The sequence below is a fragment of the Sturnus vulgaris genome, chromosome 35 (assembly GCF_052056855.1).
Source record: "Sturnus vulgaris isolate bStuVul1 chromosome 35, bStuVul1.hap1, whole genome shotgun sequence".
Lineage (NCBI taxonomy): Eukaryota > Metazoa > Chordata > Aves > Passeriformes > Sturnidae > Sturnus > Sturnus vulgaris.
In genome coordinates, this window is record NC_142277.1 from 295,736 (window position 1) to 316,237 (window position 20,502).

Here is a 20,502-nt window from a genome sequence, read left to right on the forward strand (position 1 = left end):
GGACAAAGGGGGACCCTGGAGGCCACCGGGGTGGGGACAAGGAGGGGTCCAAGAGGCCACCAGAGGGAGGGGACAAGGAGCCACCGAAGTCCCCAAAAGCCACCAAACCAAACACTCGGAGCCACATCGGTGCCACCCCTTTATTCCCCTCCCGCCCCCTCCCCAAACCCGGGGGGCTCCCGGTGACTCCCGGAGGGTCCCGCGGGGGCCAGCAGGTGACACAGGCGGGGCCACAGGCGGGGGTCGCGGGTGGCCCGGGCCAGCAGCCGCGTGTGGCGCCGCAGTGTCGCGATGTCGCTCTGCGTGCGCCGGTTGTGGCGGAGCAGGGCCCCGGTGCGCAGCGCCAGCGCCGCCAGCAGCGCCCCGGCGAACCGCGGGGAGCCGCGGGGACACGGCGACAGCTCCGCGGGGACCCCCGGTGACACCGGGTGGTGGCACGGGAGGGTCCCCTCGGGGACGGGGACAGCGGCGGGCGCAGGGCGGAGCAGCGGGGACCCGCGGGGACACGGGGACAGCTCCGCCGGTGGCACCGGGGACTCGCGGGGACAGGGGGACAGTTCCCCCGGTGGCACCGGGGACTCGCGGGGACACGGGGACAGTTCCCCCGGTGGCACCGGGGGGTGGCACGGGCGGGTCCCCTCCGGACCGGGGACAGCGGCGGGTGCAGAGCGGAGCAGAACCAGGAGCGGCCGCGGGTCCCGAGCGGATCCCGGGGGCTGCGGGAGGGACGGGGGGGTCAGGAGGGGACAAAAGGGACCGGGGACAGAACCACGGAGCATCCCGGTACCGGAACTACGGGGTTTGGATCATCCCGGTACCGGAACCGTCGGGGTTTGGGACATCCCGGTCCCGGAACCGTCGGGATTTGGGACATCCCGGTACCAGATCCTCACGGATCCGGCCCATCCCGGTACCGATCCCGGTTACCTGCGGCCCCAGGTGGGCGCGGCCGGGCCCGGGCGGCTCCTCCGTGTCCGTCCCCTCGCACCTGCCCAGGTGCTCCGAGCCCGAATCTGCCGGGGCGGGAATGAGCCCGGGACGAGAGACCCGGGACCCCCGGGAAGAGGGTCGGGACCCCCGGGAAAAGGGACTGGGACCCCCGGGATGGGACTGGGACAAGGGACCGGGACAGGACCCCGGGACCGGGCCCCGTCCCCGCCTACCTGAAAATCCCGAATCCTGCTCGGAGTCGCTGCCCGGGGGGAGCTGCGCCCCTTTTTGGGGGGTCCCCGGGGGGGGCTGGGACAGGGGGGACCCCAGGGCCACCCCCGGCTCGTGCGGCATCGGGGCGGCCCCGCCTGAGGGGACAGCGGGACCCGGGGGGGGGGGCTGGGGACAGGGACAGCGGGGAGGGCATGGCCACCCATGTCACCTGTGCCCCCCCGTGTCACCTGTGCCCCCCCCGCGTCACCTGTGCCCCCCCAGGGTCACCTGTCCCCAAATCCTCCCCCTATCCCCCCGTGTTCTCCCAATATCGCTTGTCCCCAAATCCCCCCTGTCCCCCCCCAGTGTCACCTGTCCCCAAATCCCCTCCTGTCCCCTGTGCCCCTCCCAGTGTCACCTGTCCCCCCCAGTGTCGCTTGCCCCCAAACCCCCCCGAGTCTCTTTGTGCCCCCAATGTCCCCTTGTCCTCCCAGTGTCACCTGTCCCCAAACCCCCCCGTGTCCCCCCAGTGTCACCTGTCCCCTCCCCCCGTACCTGCCTGGCTCCGGTACCGCTGTGGGCGGGGACGGCCGGGCCCGATCCGGGAGCGGAGCGCGGGGTCCCACCGGGGCCGGTACCGGACAGGGGGTTCCGATCCCGGGGCTCCGGTCTCGGTCAGGAGGATCCGGTCCCAAGGTTCCGGTCCCGTTCAGGGGCTCCGATCCGTGGATCTCCGGTGTCGGTCCCGGTCAGGGGGTTCCGGTGCTGGTCCCAGTCCCGTTCGGGGGCTCCGGTGCCGATCAGGGGGTTCTGGTCCCGATCCCGGTCAGGGGGTTCTGGTTTCTGTCCGGTTCGGGAGCTCCGGTCCCGATCGAGGGTACCGATCCCAGTCGGTGGCTCCGGTGCCGTTCAGGGGGTTCTGGTTCGGGTCCCGGTCGGGGGCTCCGGTGCCGTTCAGGGGGTCCTGGTTCGGGTCCCGATCCCGGGCTCCGGTGCCGATCAGAGGGTTCGGGTCCCGGTCCCGGTCGGGGGCTCCGGTGCCGTTCAGGGGGTTCTGGTTCGGGTCCCGATCCCGGGCTCCGGTGCCGATCAGAGGGTTCGGGTCCCGGTCCCGGTCGGGGGCTCCGGTGCCGTTCAGGGGGTCCCGCTCAGGGTTTCCAGTCCCGGTTCCGTTCGGGGTCTCCGGTCCCGGTTCTGGGGGCCAATCCCCAAGCCCCACCCACGCCCCGCCCCTTGAGTTTGACCGACAGCTCCAGCGTCCAATGAGAGCTCCCGGTTCGTGTCACGTGACCCCTGCACGCCACGTGCGGGCGCGGGGCCGGTGCTGGGACACGTGAGGGGGCGGGGCCTGCCCGGGTCACGTGGCAGAGGGGCGGAGCCGCTACTCGAGACACGTGACCGGCGGGAGGGGGGGGAGGGGGACACGGAGAGACCCCCGGACCCCCCCCAAAAATTACCGGGACCCCCCCCAGACCCAGAACCCAAAACCGGGGAGGATCCCCGGGACCCCTCCCCAAATTCCCGGGACCCCGCCCCAAATTCCCGGGAACCTCCGGGACCCCTCCCCAAATTCCCGGGAATCCCCTGGACCCCTCCCCAAATTCCCGGGACCCCGCCCCAAATTCCCGGGAATCCCTGGGACCCCTCCCCGAATTCCCGGGAACCCCCGGGACCCCTCCCCGAATTCCCGGGACCCCTCCCCAAATTCCCGGGAACCCCCGGGACCCCTCCCCAAATTCCCGAGACCAACCTCGAAATTCTCGGGACGGAAACACCTTCCCAAGAAATGGGAAAATCCCTAAAAAAGTGGGAAAAATCCCCCCAAAAGTGGCAAAAATCCCCAAAATGTGGGAAAAAAACCCCCAAAAAGTGGAAATACCCCCGAAAAAATGGAATCACCCCCCAAAAGTAGGAAAAAAAAAAACCCAAAAAAGTGGGAACTCCCCCACCCAACAAACGGAAACACCCCCCAAAAAAAGTGGGGAAAATGAAAAAAAAATAGGAACCCACCCCCCAAAAAAAAAAAAAACCCAAACCCTCGGGAAACCCAAAAAGAGGGGAGGGGGAACCGCTAAAAAAAAAAAAAAAGTGAATAATTTTTGGGGTGAAATCAGCTCTTTATGGCTCCGCGGACACTTTTCCTACCACAGCGGACAACGATGAGCACGACAGGGACGGGCACGGGGGGGGAGGGGAGAGAGGCCCCCAAAATCCCCTCCCCCACCCCCCCCCCGCTCCCCAAAATCCCGGGCTGACCAATGGGGACACGGGAAACCCCGGAGGGGCCACGCCCACCCCTCCCCCCCTCCCCTTTTTAAATTTTTTTTTTTTTTTTTTAGGGGAGAAGAGAGAGGGGGGGGAAAAAATTTCAATTTTTTTTGTGTTTTTTTGTTGGTTTTTTTTTGGGGGGGGGAGGGGTTAATCCTTCTTCTTGTCTTCGGGGGGTTTCTGGGGGGGTGGGGGAGGGGCGGGGGGCAGCGCTGTGGGGGAGGGGCCCGGGGGGGGGGGTTTGGGGGTCTCCCCGGTGCCCCCGAATTCGTTGACGCGCGTGGGGTCCACGCGGTAAATCCAGCGCTGGTAAAGGTAAATGAAGAACACCACGTCTGGCCCCGGGAGAGAACAAAAGGCGATTATTCGGGAATTCCTCGGGAATTCCTCGGGAATTCCGGGCGGGGAGGGGGGGGAGGGGGAGGGGGGGAACTCGGATTCCTGAACGGGATCCCCAAATTCCACCACGGGATCCCCAAATTCCACCCCGGAATCCCAAAATTCCTGAGATGCCCAAATTCCACCCTGGGAACTGGGAATTCCTGACTGGGATCCCCAAATTCCTGACTGGGATCTCAAAATTCCACCCTGGGAACCCCAAATTCCTCCCTGGAATCCTGAAATTCCTGACTGGGATCCCAAAATTCCCAAATTTTCCCCTGTACCATCCCTCAGGCAGCCTATCCTGTACATCATGGGCATCTCTGCAATCCCAAAATCCCCAAAATCCCCTCCCAGGATCCCAAAATCCCCAAAATTCCCTTTCTGGACTCCCAAATTCCCTCCAGAATTCCCAAATATCCCCCCTGCAATCCCCAAATGCCCTCTGGGATCCCAAAATTCCCATTCTGGACTCCCAAAACTCCCTCCTGCAATCCCCAAATCCCCTCCCAGGATCCCAAAATTCCCCCAAATTCCCCAAAATTCCCTTTCTGGCCCCCCGAATCCCTTGAAGAATCCCCCAAAATCCCCTCCCAGGATCCCAAATCCTCCCAAAATTCCCAAAAATTCCCAAAATTCCCAAATTTTCCCCGTACCATCCCTCAGGCAGCCTATCCTGTACATCATGGGCATCTTTGATGACGAAGGCGAACAGGTCATCGATGAAGGTGTTCAGGGCTTTGTAGGTGAGCATTCGCCAGGGCAGGTGAGCCACGGACTGCAGCTTGTAATTAATGAACAGCTGGGGGGTCATGGTGATGAACCCTGCGGGAAAAAAATGGGAAATTCGGGAATTTTGGGGATTTTTTTGGGAATTTTTTGGGATTTTTTGGGATTTCTTTTGGGGATTTTTGGAGGTGATTTGGGGGTTTGGGAGCGATTTTTGGAGGTTTGGAGGTGAAGGTGTTGAGGGATCATGGACTGGAGGTTGGAATGGTGATGAGTCCTGTGGAAAAATGGGATTTTTGGGAATTTTTGGAGGCGATTTTGGGGAATTTCGGAGGTGATTTGGGGGTTTGGGAGCGATTTTTGGGGGTGTTGAGGCACCACGGACTGCAGCTTGTAATTAATGAACAGCTGGGGGGTCATGGTGATGAACCCTGCGGGAAAAATGGGAATTTTGGGAATTTTGGGATTTTTTTCAGATTTTTTGGGGATTTTTTGGGGAATTTCGGAGGTGATTTGGGGATTTGGGAGCGATTTTTGGGGATTTAGGAGCGATTTTTGGGGGTTTGGAGATGAAAGTGTTAAGGGATCACGGACTGGAGGTTGGAATGGTGATGAGGCCTGTGGAAAAATGGGATTTTGGGAATTTTTGGGGGAATTTCAGAGGTGATTTGGGGATTTAGGAGCGATTTTTGGGGGGTTTAGGAGCCATTTTTGGGGGGTTTGGAGGTGAAGGAGTTCAGGGACCACGGACTGGAGTTTGGAATGGGAATTTTTCTGGAAATGTTCCGGGGATTTTTCCAGAACATTCTGGGATTTTTCTGGGGATTTTCCTCTAGATTTTTCCCATGGATTTTTCCCATTCCCATGGATTTTTCCATGGATTTCCATGGATTTCCCATGGAATTTTCCAGGATTTTTTTGGAATTCTCACCAAAGGTGAGCAGGAACCCATAGAGCATGCTGAGCACCCTGAACCAGCCCTGGGATTTTCCCCATAGATTTCCCCATGGATTTTCCCATGGATTTTCCCCATTTCCATGGATTTTTCCATGGATTTCCCATGGATTTTTCCAGGATTTTTTTGGGAATTCTCACCAAAGGTGAGCAGGAATCCATAGAGCATGCTGAGCACCCACGAGTACCAGCCCTGGGGATTTTCCCCATAGATTTCCCCATGGATTTTTCCCATTCCCCAGGATTTTCCCATGGATTTTTCCATGGATTTCCATGGATTTTTCCCGGAATTTTGGGAATTCTCACCAAAGGTGAGCAGGAACCCGTAGAGCATGCTGAGCACCCTGAACCATCCCTGGGGATTTTCCCCATAGATTTCCCCTGGATTTTTCCCATGGATTTCCCCATTCCCCAGGATTTTTCCCATGGATTTTTTTGGGAATTCTCACCAAAGGTGAGCAGGAATCCATAGAGCATGCTGAGCACCCACGAGTACCAGCCCTGGGGATTTTCCCCATAGATTTCCCCATGGATTTTTCCCATTCCCATGGATTTTCCCATGGATTTCCCATGGAATTTTTTGGGAATTCTCACCAAAGGTGAGCAGGAATCCATAGAGCATGCTGAGCACCCACGAGTACCAGCCCTGGGGATTTTCCCCATAGATTTCCCCCTGGATTTCCCCATTCCCCAGGATTTTTCCATGGATTTCCCATGGATTTTTTTGGGAATTCTCACCAAAGGTGAGCAGGAATCCATAGAGCATGCTGAGCACCCACGAGTACCAGCCCTGGGGATTTTCCCCATAGATTTCCCCCTGGATTTCCCCATTCCCCAGGATTTTTCCATGGATTTCCCATGGATTTTTTTGGGAATTCTCACCAAAGGTGAGCAGGAATCCATAGAGCATGCTGAGCACCCACGAGTACCAGCCCTGGGGATTTTCCCCATAGATTTCCCCATAGATTTCCCCCGGGATTTTTCCCATTCCCCAGGATTTTCCCATGGATTTCCCATGGAATTTTTAGGGAATTCTCACCAAAGGTGAGCAGGAATCCATAGAGCATGCTGAGCACCCACGAGTACCAGCCCTGGGGATTTTCCCCATAGATTTCCCCCTGGATTTTCCCCATTCCCATGGATTTTCCCATGGATTTCCCATGGAATTTTCCCGGATTTTTTTTGGGAATTCTCACCAAAGGTGAGCAGGAAGCCGTAGAGCATGCTGAGCACCCACGAGTACCAGCCCTGGGGATTTTCCCCATAGATTTCCCCATAGATTTCCCCCTGGATTTTCCCCATTCCCCAGGATTTTCCCATGGAATTTTCCCATGGATTTTTTTGGGAATTCTCACCAAAGGTGAGCAGGAATCCATAGAGCATGCTGAGCACCCACGAGTACCAGCCCTGGGGATTTTCCCCATAGATTTCCCCATGGATTTTCCCCATAGATTTCCCCATGGATTTTTCCCATTCCCATGGATTTTCCCATGGATTTTCCCAGGATTTTTCCATGGAATTCTCACCAAAGGTGAGCAGGAATCCATAGAGCATGCTGAGCACCCACGAGTACCAGCCCTGGGGATTTTCCCCCAGGATTTTCCCCATAGATTTCCCCATGGATTTTTCCCATTCCCATGGATTTTCCCATGGATTTTCCCATGGAATTTTTTGGGAATTCTCACCAAAGGTGAGCAGGAATCCATAGAGCATGCTGAGCACCCACGAGTACCAGCCCTGGGGATTTTCCCCTGGATTTTCCCCATAGATTTCCCCAGGATTTTCCCCATAGATTTCCCCATGGATTTTCCCATAGATTTTCCCATGGATTTTTCCCATTCCCATGGATTTTCCCATGGATTTCCCACGGATTTTTTTGGGAATTCTCACCAAAGGTGAGCAGGAATCCATAGAGCATGCTGAGCACCCACGAGTACCAGCCCTGGGATTTTCCCCATAGATTTCCCCATGGATTTTCCCCATAGATTTCCCCATGGATTTTTCCATGGATTTTCCCATGGATTTCCCATGGAATTTTTTGGGAATTCTCACCAAAGGTGAGCAGGAACCCATAGAGCATGCTGAGCACCCACGAGTACCAGCCCTGGGGATTTTCCCCATAGATTTCCCCATGGATTTTTCCCATTCCCATGGATTTCCCATGGAATTTTTTGGGAATTCTCACCAAAGGTGAGCAGGAATCTATAGAGCATGCTGAGCACCCACGAGTACCAGCCCTGGGGATTTTCCCCATAGATTTCCCCATGGATTTTCCCCATTCCCCAGGATTTTTCCATGGATTTTCCCATGGATTTCCCATGGATTTTTCCAGGAATTTTGGGAATTCTCACCAAAGGTGAGCAGGAATCCATAGAGCATGCTGAGCACCCACGAGTACCAGCCCTGGGGATTTTCCCCATAGATTTCCCCATGGATTTTCCCCATAGATTTCCCCCTGGATTTTTCCCATTCCCATGGATTTTCCCATGGATTTTTCCATGGATTTCCCATGGAATTTTCCCGGAATTTTGGGAATTCTCACCAAAGGTGAGCAGGAATCCATAGAGCATGCTGAGCACCCACGAGTACCAGCCCTTGTGCTCCAGGTAGAGCAGGCTGTACACGGCGTAACAGCCCAGCAGAGGGAACAGCAGCCACGACAGGTACCGGAACGCCATCTGAAACATTAAATAAATTAAATTAAAATATAAATAAAATTAAATTAAATATAATAAAATAAATAAATCAATCAATGGGAATTATTGGGGGGGAAAAACGGGAATTCCGACAGGTACCAGAACGCCATCTGGGACATTGAATAAATTAAATTAAAATTAAATAAAATAAAGTAAATAAAATAAAATAAATAAATCAATCAATGGGAATTATTGGGGGGGAAAAACGGGAATTCCGACAGGTACCGGAACGCCATCTGAAACATTAAATAAATTAAATTAAAATTAAATAAAATAAAGTAAATAAAATAAAATAAAATATAATAAATTAATGGGAATTATGGGGGGAAAAGCAGGAATTCCGACAGGTACCGGAACGCCATCTGAGACATTAAATATAAAATAATTAAAATTAAATAAAATTAAATTAAATATAATAAAATAAAATATAATAAATTAATGGGAATTCTGGGAATTATTGGGGGGGAAAAAACGGGAATTCCGACAGGTACCGGAACGCCATCTGGGACATAAAATAAATTAAATTATAATATAAATAAAGTAAATAAAATAAAATAAAATATAATAAATTAATGGGAATTATGGGGGGGAAAAAAACGGGAATTCCGACAGGTACCAGAACGCCATCTGGGAAATTAAATAAAATAATTAAAATTAAATATAATAAAATAAATATAATAAAATAAATACAATAAAATAAAAGGGAATTATGGGGGGGAAAAAAATGGGAATTCCGACAGGTACCGGAACGCCATCTGGGACATTAAATAAAATAATTAAAAATAAATATAATAAAATAAATATAATAAAATAAATATAATAAAATAAATATAATAAAATAAATATAATAAAATAAATACAATAAAATAAATACAATAAAATAAAAGGGAATTATGGGGGGGAAAAAATGGGAATTCTGACAGGTACCAGAACACCATCTGGGAAATATAAAATAGAAATAAAATAAAATAAAATGATATAAAATAATGGGAATTGAAAATGGGAATTCCAATGGGATCAGAACGCCATCTGGGAGAAAAAAAATGGGAATTCTGGGAATTATTGGGGAAAAAAAAAATGGGAATTCTGGGAATTATTGGGGAGGGGAAAAAAAAAAAATCCCAAATTCCTGGAATTCCCTCCCCAACCTCTGGAATTCCCAGAATTCCCTCCCCAATTCCCAGAATCCCCCCCAGAATTCCCTCTCAAATTCCTCGTAATTCCCTCCCCAGATTCCCCCCAGAATTCCTGGAATTCCCTCGGAATCCCCCCCAGAATTCCCAGAATTTCCCCAAATTTCTCAGAATTCCCGGGATCCCCTCCAGAATTCCTGGAATTCCCAGATTTCCTGGGATCCCCCCCAGAATTCCTGGGATTCTCAGATTCCCCCCAGAATTCCTGGAATCCCCTTCAGAATTCCCGGGGATCCCCTCCCCCCCAGAATTCCCAAATTTCCCGGAATTCCCCCCTGAATTCCCAAATTTCCCCAGAATTCCCCCCAGAATTCCTGGAATCCCCTTCCAGAATATCCCCAGAATTCCACTCAGGATCCCCCCCCAGAATAATTCCCAGAATTTCCAGATTTCCCGGAATTCCCAAATTTCCCGGAATTCTCAGATTTCCCCCCAGAATTCCTGGAATCCCCTCCCAGAATATCCCCAGAAATCCCCCCAGGATCCCCTCCCAGAATTCCCAAATTTCCCCAGAAATCCCCCCAGAATTCCCAAATTTCCTGGAATTCCCAAATTTCCTGGAATTCCCAGATTTCCTGGAATTCCCAGATTTCCCGAATTTCCCAGAATTCCCGAATTTCCCAGAATAATTCCCGGAATTCCCGGAATTCCCAGATTTCCCGGAATTCCCGGATTTCCCAGAATAATTCCCAAATTTCCCAGAATTCCCAAATTTCCCAGAATTCCCGGAATTCCCAAATTTCCTGGAATTCCCGGGATTCCCAGATTTTCCTGGAATCCCCTTCCAGAATATCCCCAGAAATCCCCCCAGGATCCCCCCCCAGAATAATTCCCAGAATTCCCGGAATTCCCAAATTTCCCAGATTTCCCAAATTTCCCAGATTTCCCAAATTTCCCAGATTTCCCAAATTTCCCAGATTTCCCCCCAGAATTCCCGGAATCCCCTTCCAGAATATCCCCAGAATTCCACTCAGGATCCCCCCCCAGAATAATTCCCAGAATTTCCAGATTTCCCGGAATTCCCAAATTTCCCGGAATTCCCAAATTTCCCGGAATTCTCAGATTTCCCCAGAATTCCCAAATTTCCCGGAATTCCCGGGATTCCCAGATTTTCCTGGAATCCCCTTCCAGAACATCCCCAGAAATCCCCCCAGGATCCCCCCCCAGAATAATTCCCCGGATTTCCCAGAATAATTCCCGGGATCCCTCCCCAGAATTCCCAGATTTCCCGGATTTCCCCAGAATTCCCAGAATAATTCCCGGGATTCCCGGATCCCCACTGACGTCGTCGTAGCCCTTGGTTGCCGACTCCACGTAGGTGGATTTGTCCTTGAGGCTCAGGCGGGGAAGGAGCCCGGCCAGCGCCCGCCGCCGCTCCAGCTGGGGGATACAAATAAACACACAGGGGAAAAATTAAAATTATATACAGGGAAATAAAAATTATATACAGGAAATAAAATTATACACGGGGAAAATTAAATTATATATAGGGAAATCAAAATTATATACAGGGAAATTAAAATTACTATACAGGAAATAAAATTATACACGGGGAAAATTAAATTATATACAGGGAAATCAAATTATGTACAGGGAAAATCAAATTATCCATGTAAAAATAACAAATTATACCCGGGAAAATCAAATTATCCATGTAAAAATAACAAATTATACACGGGAAAATTAAATTATCCATGTAAAAATAACAAATTATCCATGTAAAAATAACAAATTATACAGGGAAAATAAAAATTATCCATGTAAAAATAACAAATTATACAGGGAAAATCAAATTATTGCACAGGGAAATTAAATTATATATAGGGAAATCAAATTATCCATGTAAAAATAACAAATTATACAGGGAAAATTAAATTATTGCACAGGGAAAGTCAAAATTATACACGGGAAATCAAATTATTGCACAGGGAAATTAAATTATATACAGGGAAAATTAAAATTATATACAGGGAAAATTAAATTATTATACAGGAAAATCAAATTATACACAGGGAAATAAAAATTATATACAGGGAAAATCAAATTATTGCGCAAGGAAAATCAAATTATTATACAGGGAAATCAAATTGTTATACAGGGAAAAACACAGGGAAATCAAATTATATACAGGGAAAATTAAAATTATATACAGGGAAATTAAAATTATATACAGGGAAATTAAAATTATTATACAGGGAAAATTAAAATTATATACACGGAAATCAAATTGTTATACAGGGAAAATTAAAATTATATACAGGGAAATTAAAATTATATACAGGGAAATTCAATTTATACAGGGAAATTCAAATTGTTGTACAGGGAAATTCAAATTGTTACACAGGGAAATTCAAATTATTATACAGGGAAAATTCAAATTATATACAGGGAAATTAAAATTATATACAGGGAAAATTAAAATTATATACAGGGAAATTAAATTATATACAGGGAAATTAAAATTATATGCAGGGAAAATTAAAATTATTATACAGAAAATAAAATTATTGCACAGGGAAATTAAATTATATACAGGGAAATTAAATTATATACAGGGAAAATCAAATTATCCATGTAAAAATAACAAATTATACAGGGGAAAATCAAATTATCCATGTAAAAATAACAAATTATACAGGGAAAATCAAATTATATACAGGGAAAATTAAAATTATACACGGGAAATCAAATTATTGCACAGGGAAATTAAATTGTTATACAGGGAAAAGTAAATTATTGCACAGGGAAATAAAATTATTATACAGGAAAATCGAATTGTTATACAGGGAAAATTAAAATTATATACAGGGAAATTCAAATTATTATACACGGGAAATAAAATTATTATACAGGGAAATCAAATTGTTATACAGGGAAATTCAAATTATCCATGGGGAAAACATGGGAAAAAATCAAATTATCCATGGGGAAAATCACAAATTATCCCCCCAAGAAAACCCAGAAAAATCCCAGTTTAACTGGGAAATAATTCCCAGTTTTACACAATTCCCAGTTTTACAGAAATTCCCAGTTTAGTCCCAGTTTAATCCCAGTTTATCCCAGTTTAACCCCAGTTTAGTCCCAGTTTTATCCCAGTTTAGTCCCAGTTTAACCCCGGTTTAGTCCCAGTTTATCCCAGTTAATCCCAATTTAGTCCCAGTTTAACCCAGTTTAGTCCCAGTTTACCCCAGTTTAGTCCCAGTTTAATCCCAGTTTAACCCCAGTTTATCCCCAGTCTATCCCGGTTTTACCCCAGTTTAGTCCAGTTTAGTCCCAGTTTATCCCAGTTTAGTCCCAGTTTACCCCAGTTTAGTCCCAGTTTACCCCAGTTTAGTCCCAGTCTATCCCAGTTTACCCCAGTTTAGTCCCAGTTTACCCCAGTTTAGTCCCAGTCTATCCCAGTTTACCCCAGTTTAGTCCCAGTTTAGTCCCAGTTTAGTCCCAGTTTATCCCAGTCTACCCCAGTTTATCCCAGTTTAAATCCCAGTTTACCCCAGTTTACCCCAGTTTAGTCCCAGTTTATCCCAGTTTATCCCAGTTTAACCCAGTTTAGTCCCAGTTTATCCCAGTTCACCCCAGTTTATCCCAGTTTAGTCCCAGTTTATCCCAGTTTAACCCCAGTTTATCCCAGTTCACCCCAGTTCAGTCCCAGTTTAGTCCCAGTTTAATCCCAGTTCACCCCAGTTTATCCCAGTTTAGTCCCAGTTTATCCCAGTTTAACCCCAGTTTATCCCAGTTCACCCCAGTTCAGTCCCAGTTTAATCCCAGTTCACCCCAGTTTATCCCAGTTTAGTCCCAGTTTATCCCAGTTTAACCCCAGTTTATCCCAGTTCACCCCAGTTCAGTCCCAGTTTAGTCCCAGTTTAATCCCAGTTCACCCCAGTTTATCCCAGTTTAGTCCCAGTTTATCCCAGTTTAACCCCAGTTTATCCCAGTTCACCCCAGTTCAGTCCCAGTTTAGTCCCAGTTTAATCCCAGTTCACCCCAGTTTATCCCAGTTTAGTCCCAGTTTATCCCAGTTTAACCCCAGTTTATCCCAGTTCACCCCAGTTCAGTCCAGTTTAATCCCAGTTCACCCCAGTTTATCCCAGTTTAGTCCCAGTTCACCCCAGTTTATCCCAGTTTATCCCAGTTTAGTCCCAGTTTAGTCCCAGTTCACCCCAGTTTAGTCCCAGTCTATCCCAGTTCACCCCAGTTCACCCCAGTTTAGTCCCAGTTTATCCCAGTTCACCCCAGTTTAGTCCCAGTTTTATCCCAGTTTAGTCCCAGTTTATCCCAGTTCACCCCAGTTTATCCCAGTTTATCCCAGTGTAACCCCAGTTTAGTCCCAGTTTATCCCAGTTCACCCCAGTTTATCCCAGTTCACCCCAGTTTATCCCAGTTCACCCCAGTTTATCCCAGTTTAGTCCCAGTTTACCCCAGTTTAGTCCCAGTTTATCCCAGTTCACCCCAGTCTATCCCAGTTTAGTCCCAGTTTATCCCAGTTCACCCCAGTTTAGTCCCAGTTTATCCCAGTTCACCCCAGTTTAGTCCCGGTTTTATCCCAGTTCACCCCAGTTCACCCCAGTTTAGTCCCAGTCTATCCCAGTTCACCCCAGTTCACCCCAGTTCAGTCCCAGTTTCAGGCGTTCCCGGCTCACCCGCACGTCCATGACCTTGGTGATTTTCCAGAGGTCGATGAGCAGCCCCACGAACACACTGAGACAGGAAAAATGGGGAAAATGGGAAAAATGGGAAAAATGGGAAAAATGGGAAAAATGGGAAAAATGGGAAAATCAGAAATTCACAAAATCCAGAAATCACAGAAATCACAGAAATCACAGAAATCAGAAATCACAGAAAACAGAAAAAATCAGAAATAACAAAAATCAGGAAAAAAAAGGAAAAAAAAGAAAAGAAAGAAAAAAAAGAAAAAAAAAGAAAAAAAAGAAAAAAAAAGAAAAAAAAGAAAAAAAAAAGAAAAAAAAAAGAAAAATCAGAAAAAAAAGAGAATCAGGGAAAAAAAAGAAAAACCAGAAATCAGAGAAATCAAAAAATCCCAGAAATCCCAAATTAGAAAATCAGAAAAACCAGAAATCAGAAAAAAATCAGAGAAATTCACAAATCAATAACAGCATTGATCAGGATCAATAATCAATAACAGCATTGATCAGGATCAATAATCAATAACCAATGGCAGCATTGATCAGGACCAATAACACTATTGATCAGGACAAATAGCAGCATTGATCAGGATCAATAACCAATAACCAATGGCACTATTGATCAGGATCAATAACCAATAACCAACAGCAGTATTGATCAGGACCAATAGCAGTATTGATCAGGATCAATAACCAATAACACTATTGATCATAACCAATAACCAATGGCACTATTCATCAGGACCAATAGCACTACTGATTCAGGATCAATAACCAATAACCAATGGCAGCATTGATCAGGATCAATAACCAATATCCAATGGCACTATTGATCAGGACCAATGGCAGTATTGATCAGTACCAATAACCAATATCCAATGGCAGTATTGATCAGGATCAACGGCACTATTGATCAGTACCAATAACCAATATCCAATGGCAGTATTGATCAGGATCAACGGCACTATTGATCAGTACCAATAACCAATATCCAATGGCAGTATTGATCAGGATCAATGGCACTATTGATCAGTACCAATAACCAATATCCAATGGCAGCATTGATCAGGACCAATAGCACTATTGATCAGGATCAATAACCAATAACCAATGGCAGTATTGATCAGTATCAATAACCAATATCCAATGGCAGTATTGATCAGGACCAATAACCAATATCCAATGGCAGTATTGATCAGTATCAATAACCAGTAGGCAATGGCAGTATTGATCAGTACCAATAACCAATATCCAATGGCAGCATTGATCAGGATCAATGGCACTATTGATCAGTACCAATAACCAATATCCAATGGCAGCATTGATCAGGACCAATAGCACTATTGATCAGTACCAATATCCAATGGCAGTATTGATCAGTACCAATAACCAATAACCAATAGCAGTATTGATCAGGGCCCACCTGAGCTGCACCACCACGTTGGTCTCGTTGTCCAGGATGTAGAGCAGCACCACGAGGGACTGGAAAACCCCAAAGAAGACGGAGCGCACCGAGAGCCCCTCCAGGGACTGCCTGCTGTTCCAGAACTGGATATCTGGGGAAAAATGGGAATTCTGGGAATTCTGGGATCCCCCAGAGCCCCTCCAGGGACTGCCTGCTGTTCCAGAACTGGATATCTGGGGAAAAAAATGGGAATTCTGGGAATTCTGGGATCCCCCAGAGCCCCTCCAGGGACTGCCTGCTGTTCCAGAACTGGATATCTGGGGAAAAATGGGAATTCTGGGAATTCTGGGATCCCCCAGGGCCCCTGCAGGGACTGCCTGCTGTTCCAGAACTGGATATCTGGGGAAAAAAATGGGAATTCTGGGAATTCTGGGATCCCCCAGAGCCCCTCCAGGGACTGCCTGCTGTTCCAGAACTGGATATCTGGGGAAAAATGGGAATTCTGGGAGAAAATTCCCACTGGGAATGCTGAGAATGGAATTCCAGGAAAGAATTCCCATCGGGAATGGGGCTGGGAATGCTGGGAATGGAAATTCCAGGCCCCTCAAATGCAAGAATTCCAGGAAAAAAAAAAAAAAAAAAAAAAGGGCAGGGAATGGAGCTGGATCCGTGGGAAAAGGGGTCCCTGGGGAGAGAATTCCCGGGAAAAACTGGGGAAAAAGTTGGGAATTCTTGGGAAAAAAGTTGGGGAAAAAGTTGGGAATTCCCAGGAAAAATTGGGAAAGAAGTTGGGAATTCCAGGGTCAAGATTTGGGAAATTTGGGAATTCCCAGGGTCAAGGTTTGGGAAATTTGGGAATTCCCAGGGACAAGATTTGTGAAATTTGGGAATTCCCAGGGAAAGGATTGGGAAATTTGGAATTCCCAGGGACAAGATTTGGGAAATTTGGGAATTCCAGGGGAAAAAAGTTGGGAAATTTGGGAATTCCAGGGACAAGGTTTGGGAAATTTGGGAATTCCAGGGACAAGGTTTGGGAAATTGGGAATTCCAGGGGAAAAAAGTTGGGAAATTTGGGAATTCCAGGGTCAAGGATTGGGAAATTTGGGAATTCCAGGGTCGAGGATTGGGAAATTTGGGAATTCCAGGGTCGAGGATTGGGAAATTTGGGAATTCCAGGGTCACCGTTTTTGAAGGCCAGGAACTCGAAGATGCTGTGGACGATGGAGACAACGATGGTGAGAGCCAGCAGGTACGGGTTGGTCTCCAGGAGAGCCACCTGGGGGGAAAAATAATGGGAAAAATTGGGAATTCTGGGGAAAAAATGGGAATTCTGGAGTGGGATCAGCACCTGGGTTGGTCTCCAGGAGAGACACCTGGAAAAAATGGGGAAAAATTGGGAATTCTGGGGAAAAAAACGGGGAAAAAACGGGGAAAAAACGGGGAAAAAACGGGGAAAAAACGGGGAAAAAACGGGGAAAAAACGGGGAAAAAACGGGGAAAAAACGGGGAAAAAACGGGGAAAAAACGGGGAAAAAACGGGGAAAAAACGGGGAAAAAACGGGGAAAAAACGGGGAAAAAACGGGGAAAAAACAGGAATTCTGGAGTGGGATCAGCCCCTGGGTTGGTCTCCAGGAGAGCCACCTGGGGGGGAAAATAATGGGAAAAATTGGGAATTCTGGGGAAAAAATGGGGGAAAATCAACGAAAAAAATCGGGGAAAAATAATAGAAAAAATTGGGGAAATCACAGAAAAATTGGGAAAAATCACGGAAAATCAGAGAAAAAATTGGGAAAAATCAGGGAAAAATTGGGAAAAATCAGGAAAAATTGGGAAAAATCAGGGAAAAATTGGGAAAAATCAGGGAAAAATCAGGGAAAAATCAGGGAAAAATTGGGAAAATCAGGAAAAATCAGGGAAAAATCAGGGAAAAATCAGGGAAAAATTGGGAAAAATCAGGGAAAATCAGAGAAAAAAATCGGGAAAAATCAGAGAAAAATCAGTGAAAAATTGGGAAAAATAGGGAAAAATAATGGAAAAAATTGGGAAAAATCAGGGAAAAATGGGGAAAAATCGGGGAAAAATCAGGGAAAAATAATGGAAAAATTGGGTAAAATCAGGGAAAAATGGGGAAATTTAGGAAAATTGTGAAAATACTGCAAAGTGGTGAGTCCCCACCTTGACAGAGTCCTGCTCCTCGTCAGACTGCTCGTACAGATCCTCCCCCAGGAAGTTCCAGGGGGACCTGGAGCTCTGGGCCACAGAAAAAATGCCCCAAAAAATCCAAAGCAGAGCCCAAAAAACCCGGAAAAAATCAGGGAAAAGCCACGAAAAATGGGGGAAAATCAGGGAAAAAAATCGGGGAAAAATAATGGAAAAAATTGGGGAAAATTGTGGAAAAAATTGGGAAAATAATGGAAAAAAATTGGGAGAAATCACGGAAAAATTAAGAAAATCACGGAAAAATTGGGAAAAATCAGGGAAAAATGGGAAAAATCAGGGAAAAATGGGGAAAATCAGGGAAAAATGGGGAAAAAATCAGGGAAAATAATGGAAAAAACTGGGAAAAATCAGGGGGAAAATAATGGAAAAATTGGGGAAAAATCAGGGAAAAATGAGGAAAAAACGGGGAAAAATCAGGGAAAAATCAGGGAAAAATCAGGGAAAAATCAGGGAAAAATGGGGAAAATGTAGGAAAATTGTGAAAATACTGCAAAGTGGTGAGTCCCCACCTTGACAGAGTCCTGCTCCTCGTCAGACTGCTCGTACAGATCCTCCCCCAGGAAGTTCCAGGGGGACCTGGAGCTCTGGGCTGCGTAGAGCTGCCAGCGCCACAGGGACAGGGGGCAGAAGGACAGACGGAACGGGAGGGCGCCGCACGCTCTCGTTGATGGGGAAATAATCCCTCTGCAGGTTCCAGTAATCGTTAAAATACAGGATGGGGAAATAATCCCCACTCAGGGCATCGAATTTCACATCTGGAGAGGAGAGAAAATGGGTTAAACTCAGTAAAAATGGGAATTAATACACTGATAATGGGATAAATCGATCAATAACGGGGCTGGGTTAATCAATAACGGGATAAGCCCATCAATAACGGGGCTGGGTTAATCAATAATGGGATAAACCGATCAATAATGGGGATAAATCGATCAATAATGGGATAAATCGATCAATAACGGGATAAATCGATCAATAACGGGGCTGGGTTAATCAATAATGGGATAAACCCATCAATAACGGGGCTGGGTTAATCAATAATGGGATAAACCCATCAATAACGGGGCTGGGTTAATCAATAATGGGATAAATCGATCAATAACGGGGCTGGGTTAATCAATAAGGGCCCCCCCGGGGGTTATTGGCAATAATCCCTCTGCAGGTTCCAGTAATCGTTAAAATACAGGATGGGGAAATAATCCCCACTGAGAGCATCGAACTTCACATCTGGAGAGGGAGAATGGGGAAAAAACGGGGTTAAACTCAGTAAAATGAGAAAATGGGGAAAAAATGGGGTTAAACTCAGTAAAATGAGAAAATGGGGAAAAAATGGGGTTAAACTCAGTAAAAATGGGAATTAATACACTGATAATGGGATAAATCGATCAATAACGGGGATAAATCGATCAATAATGGGATAAACCCATCAATAACGGGGCTGGGTTAATCAATAATGGGATAAATCGATCAATAATGGGATAAACCCATCAATAACGGGGCTGGGTTAATCAATAATGGGATAAATCGATCAATAATGGGATAAATCGATCAATAATGGGATAAACCCATCAATAATGGGGGCTGGGTTAATCAATAATGGCCCCCCCCGGGGGTTATTGGCAATAATCCCTCTGCAGGTTCCAGTAATCGTTAAAATACAGGATGGGGAAATAATCCCCACTGAGAGCATCGAACTTCACATCTGGAGAGGGGAGAAAATGGGGTTAAACTCAGTAAAAATGAGAAAATGGGGAAAAAATGGGGTTAAACTCAGTAAAAATGGGATAAATCAATCAATAATGGGATAAATCGATCAATAATGGGATAAACCCATCAATAACGGGGCTGGGTTAATCAATAATGGATAAATCGATCAATAATGGGATAATCGATCAATAACGGGGCTGGGTTAATCAATAATGGGATAAATCGATCAATAATGGGATAAATGGATCAATAACGGGGCTGGGTTAATCAATAATGGGATAAATGGATCAATAACGGGGCTGGGTTAATCAATAACGGGATAAATGGATCAATAACGGGGCTGGGTTAATCAATAACGGGATAAGCCCATCAATAACGGGGCTGGGTTAATCAATAATGGGATAAACCGATCAATAATGGGGATAAATCGATCAATAATGGATAAACCCATCAATAACGGGGCTGGGTTAATCAATAATGGGATAAATCGATCAATAATGGGATAAATCCATCAATAACGGGGCTGGGTTAATCAATAATGGGATAAATCGATCAATAATGGGAATGGGTTAATCAATACTGGGATAAATCAATCGATATTGGGGATGGGTTAATCAATAATGGGATAAATCAATTAATAATGGAATGGGTGAATTACTAATGGGATAAATCAATTAATAATGAGAATGGGTTAATCAATACTGGGATAAATCCATTAATAATGGGAGGAATCCATTAATAATGGGATGAATCCATTAATAATGGGATGAATCCATTAATAATGGGATGAATCATTAATAATGGGATAAATTCATTAATAATGGGATAAATTCATTAATAATGAGATAAATTGGAAGCGACCCCAAACCAGCCCCGTTTTTCATGGGAATTTTTTGTTTTTTCTGGGAATTTTTCAATTTTTTCTGGGAATTTTCCAGGAATTCCTGGAATTCCAGGTGCTCACACTGATCCAGGGGTGGGGGCACTGAACTGGGATGGACTGGGATGAACTGGGATGAACTGGGATGAACTGGGATGAACTGGGAAATGTCAGAGCCTTGAAACCCCAAACCAGCCCCGTTTTTCATGGGAATTTTTCCGTTTTTTCTGGGAATTTTTGTTTTTTCCGGGAATTTTCCAGGAATTCCTGGAATTCCAGGTGCTA

At 46.5% G+C, this 20,502-nt stretch overlaps 3 protein-coding genes and 1 long non-coding RNA gene across 5 annotated transcripts in view; all 4 read right to left on the reverse strand.

The window, feature by feature from the left end:
* Positions 1 to 118: 118 nt before the first annotated feature.
* On the reverse strand, positions 119 to 2,601 carry LOC148220549 (uncharacterized). Of its 2 annotated transcripts, XM_088155214.1 has the most exons (4): positions 1,699 to 2,601; positions 1,164 to 1,298; positions 928 to 1,013; positions 119 to 716 (listed from the first exon to the last, which is right to left on the reverse strand). In XM_088155214.1, the coding sequence occupies exons 2-4, from the start codon at positions 1,282 to 1,284 to the stop codon at positions 141 to 143; spliced, it is 783 nt and encodes a 260-aa protein (XP_088011340.1). In that variant the 5' UTR covers positions 1,285 to 1,298; positions 1,699 to 2,601; the 3' UTR covers positions 119 to 140. The 2 variants fall into 2 exon arrangements, with proteins under 2 accessions (XP_088011340.1, XP_088011341.1); XM_088155215.1 differs by lacking the exon at positions 1,699 to 2,601 and having other exon boundaries at positions 1,164 to 1,392.
* Positions 2,602 to 3,239: 638 nt separating this feature from the next.
* On the reverse strand, positions 3,240 to 4,113 carry LOC148220550 (putative lipid scramblase CLPTM1). The gene is made up of 2 exons (XM_088155113.1): positions 4,077 to 4,113; positions 3,240 to 3,746 (listed from the first exon to the last, which is right to left on the reverse strand). Exons 1-2 carry the CDS (start codon positions 4,111 to 4,113, stop codon positions 3,562 to 3,564), a joined length of 222 nt encoding a protein of 73 aa, XP_088011239.1. The 3' UTR covers positions 3,240 to 3,561.
* A 343-nt stretch (positions 4,114 to 4,456) lies between these two features.
* Positions 4,457 to 20,502, reverse strand: part of LOC148220551 (putative lipid scramblase CLPTM1) — a 32,572-nt gene continuing 16,526 nt past the window's right edge. The window contains 6 exon segments of the mRNA XM_088155114.1: positions 4,457 to 4,617; positions 8,018 to 8,116; positions 8,118 to 8,153; positions 10,649 to 10,744; positions 14,005 to 14,062; positions 15,431 to 15,563. Coding sequence (XP_088011240.1) covers positions 4,603 to 4,617; positions 8,018 to 8,116; positions 8,118 to 8,153; positions 10,649 to 10,744; positions 14,005 to 14,062; positions 15,431 to 15,563 — 437 coding nt within the window. The 3' untranslated portion in view covers positions 4,457 to 4,602.
* On the reverse strand, positions 15,747 to 17,689 carry LOC148220552 (uncharacterized). Its single transcript, XR_015798736.1, has 3 exons — positions 17,589 to 17,689; positions 16,595 to 16,688; positions 15,747 to 15,895 (listed from the first exon to the last, which is right to left on the reverse strand). It is a non-coding gene; the product is annotated as an uncharacterized LOC148220552 (long non-coding RNA).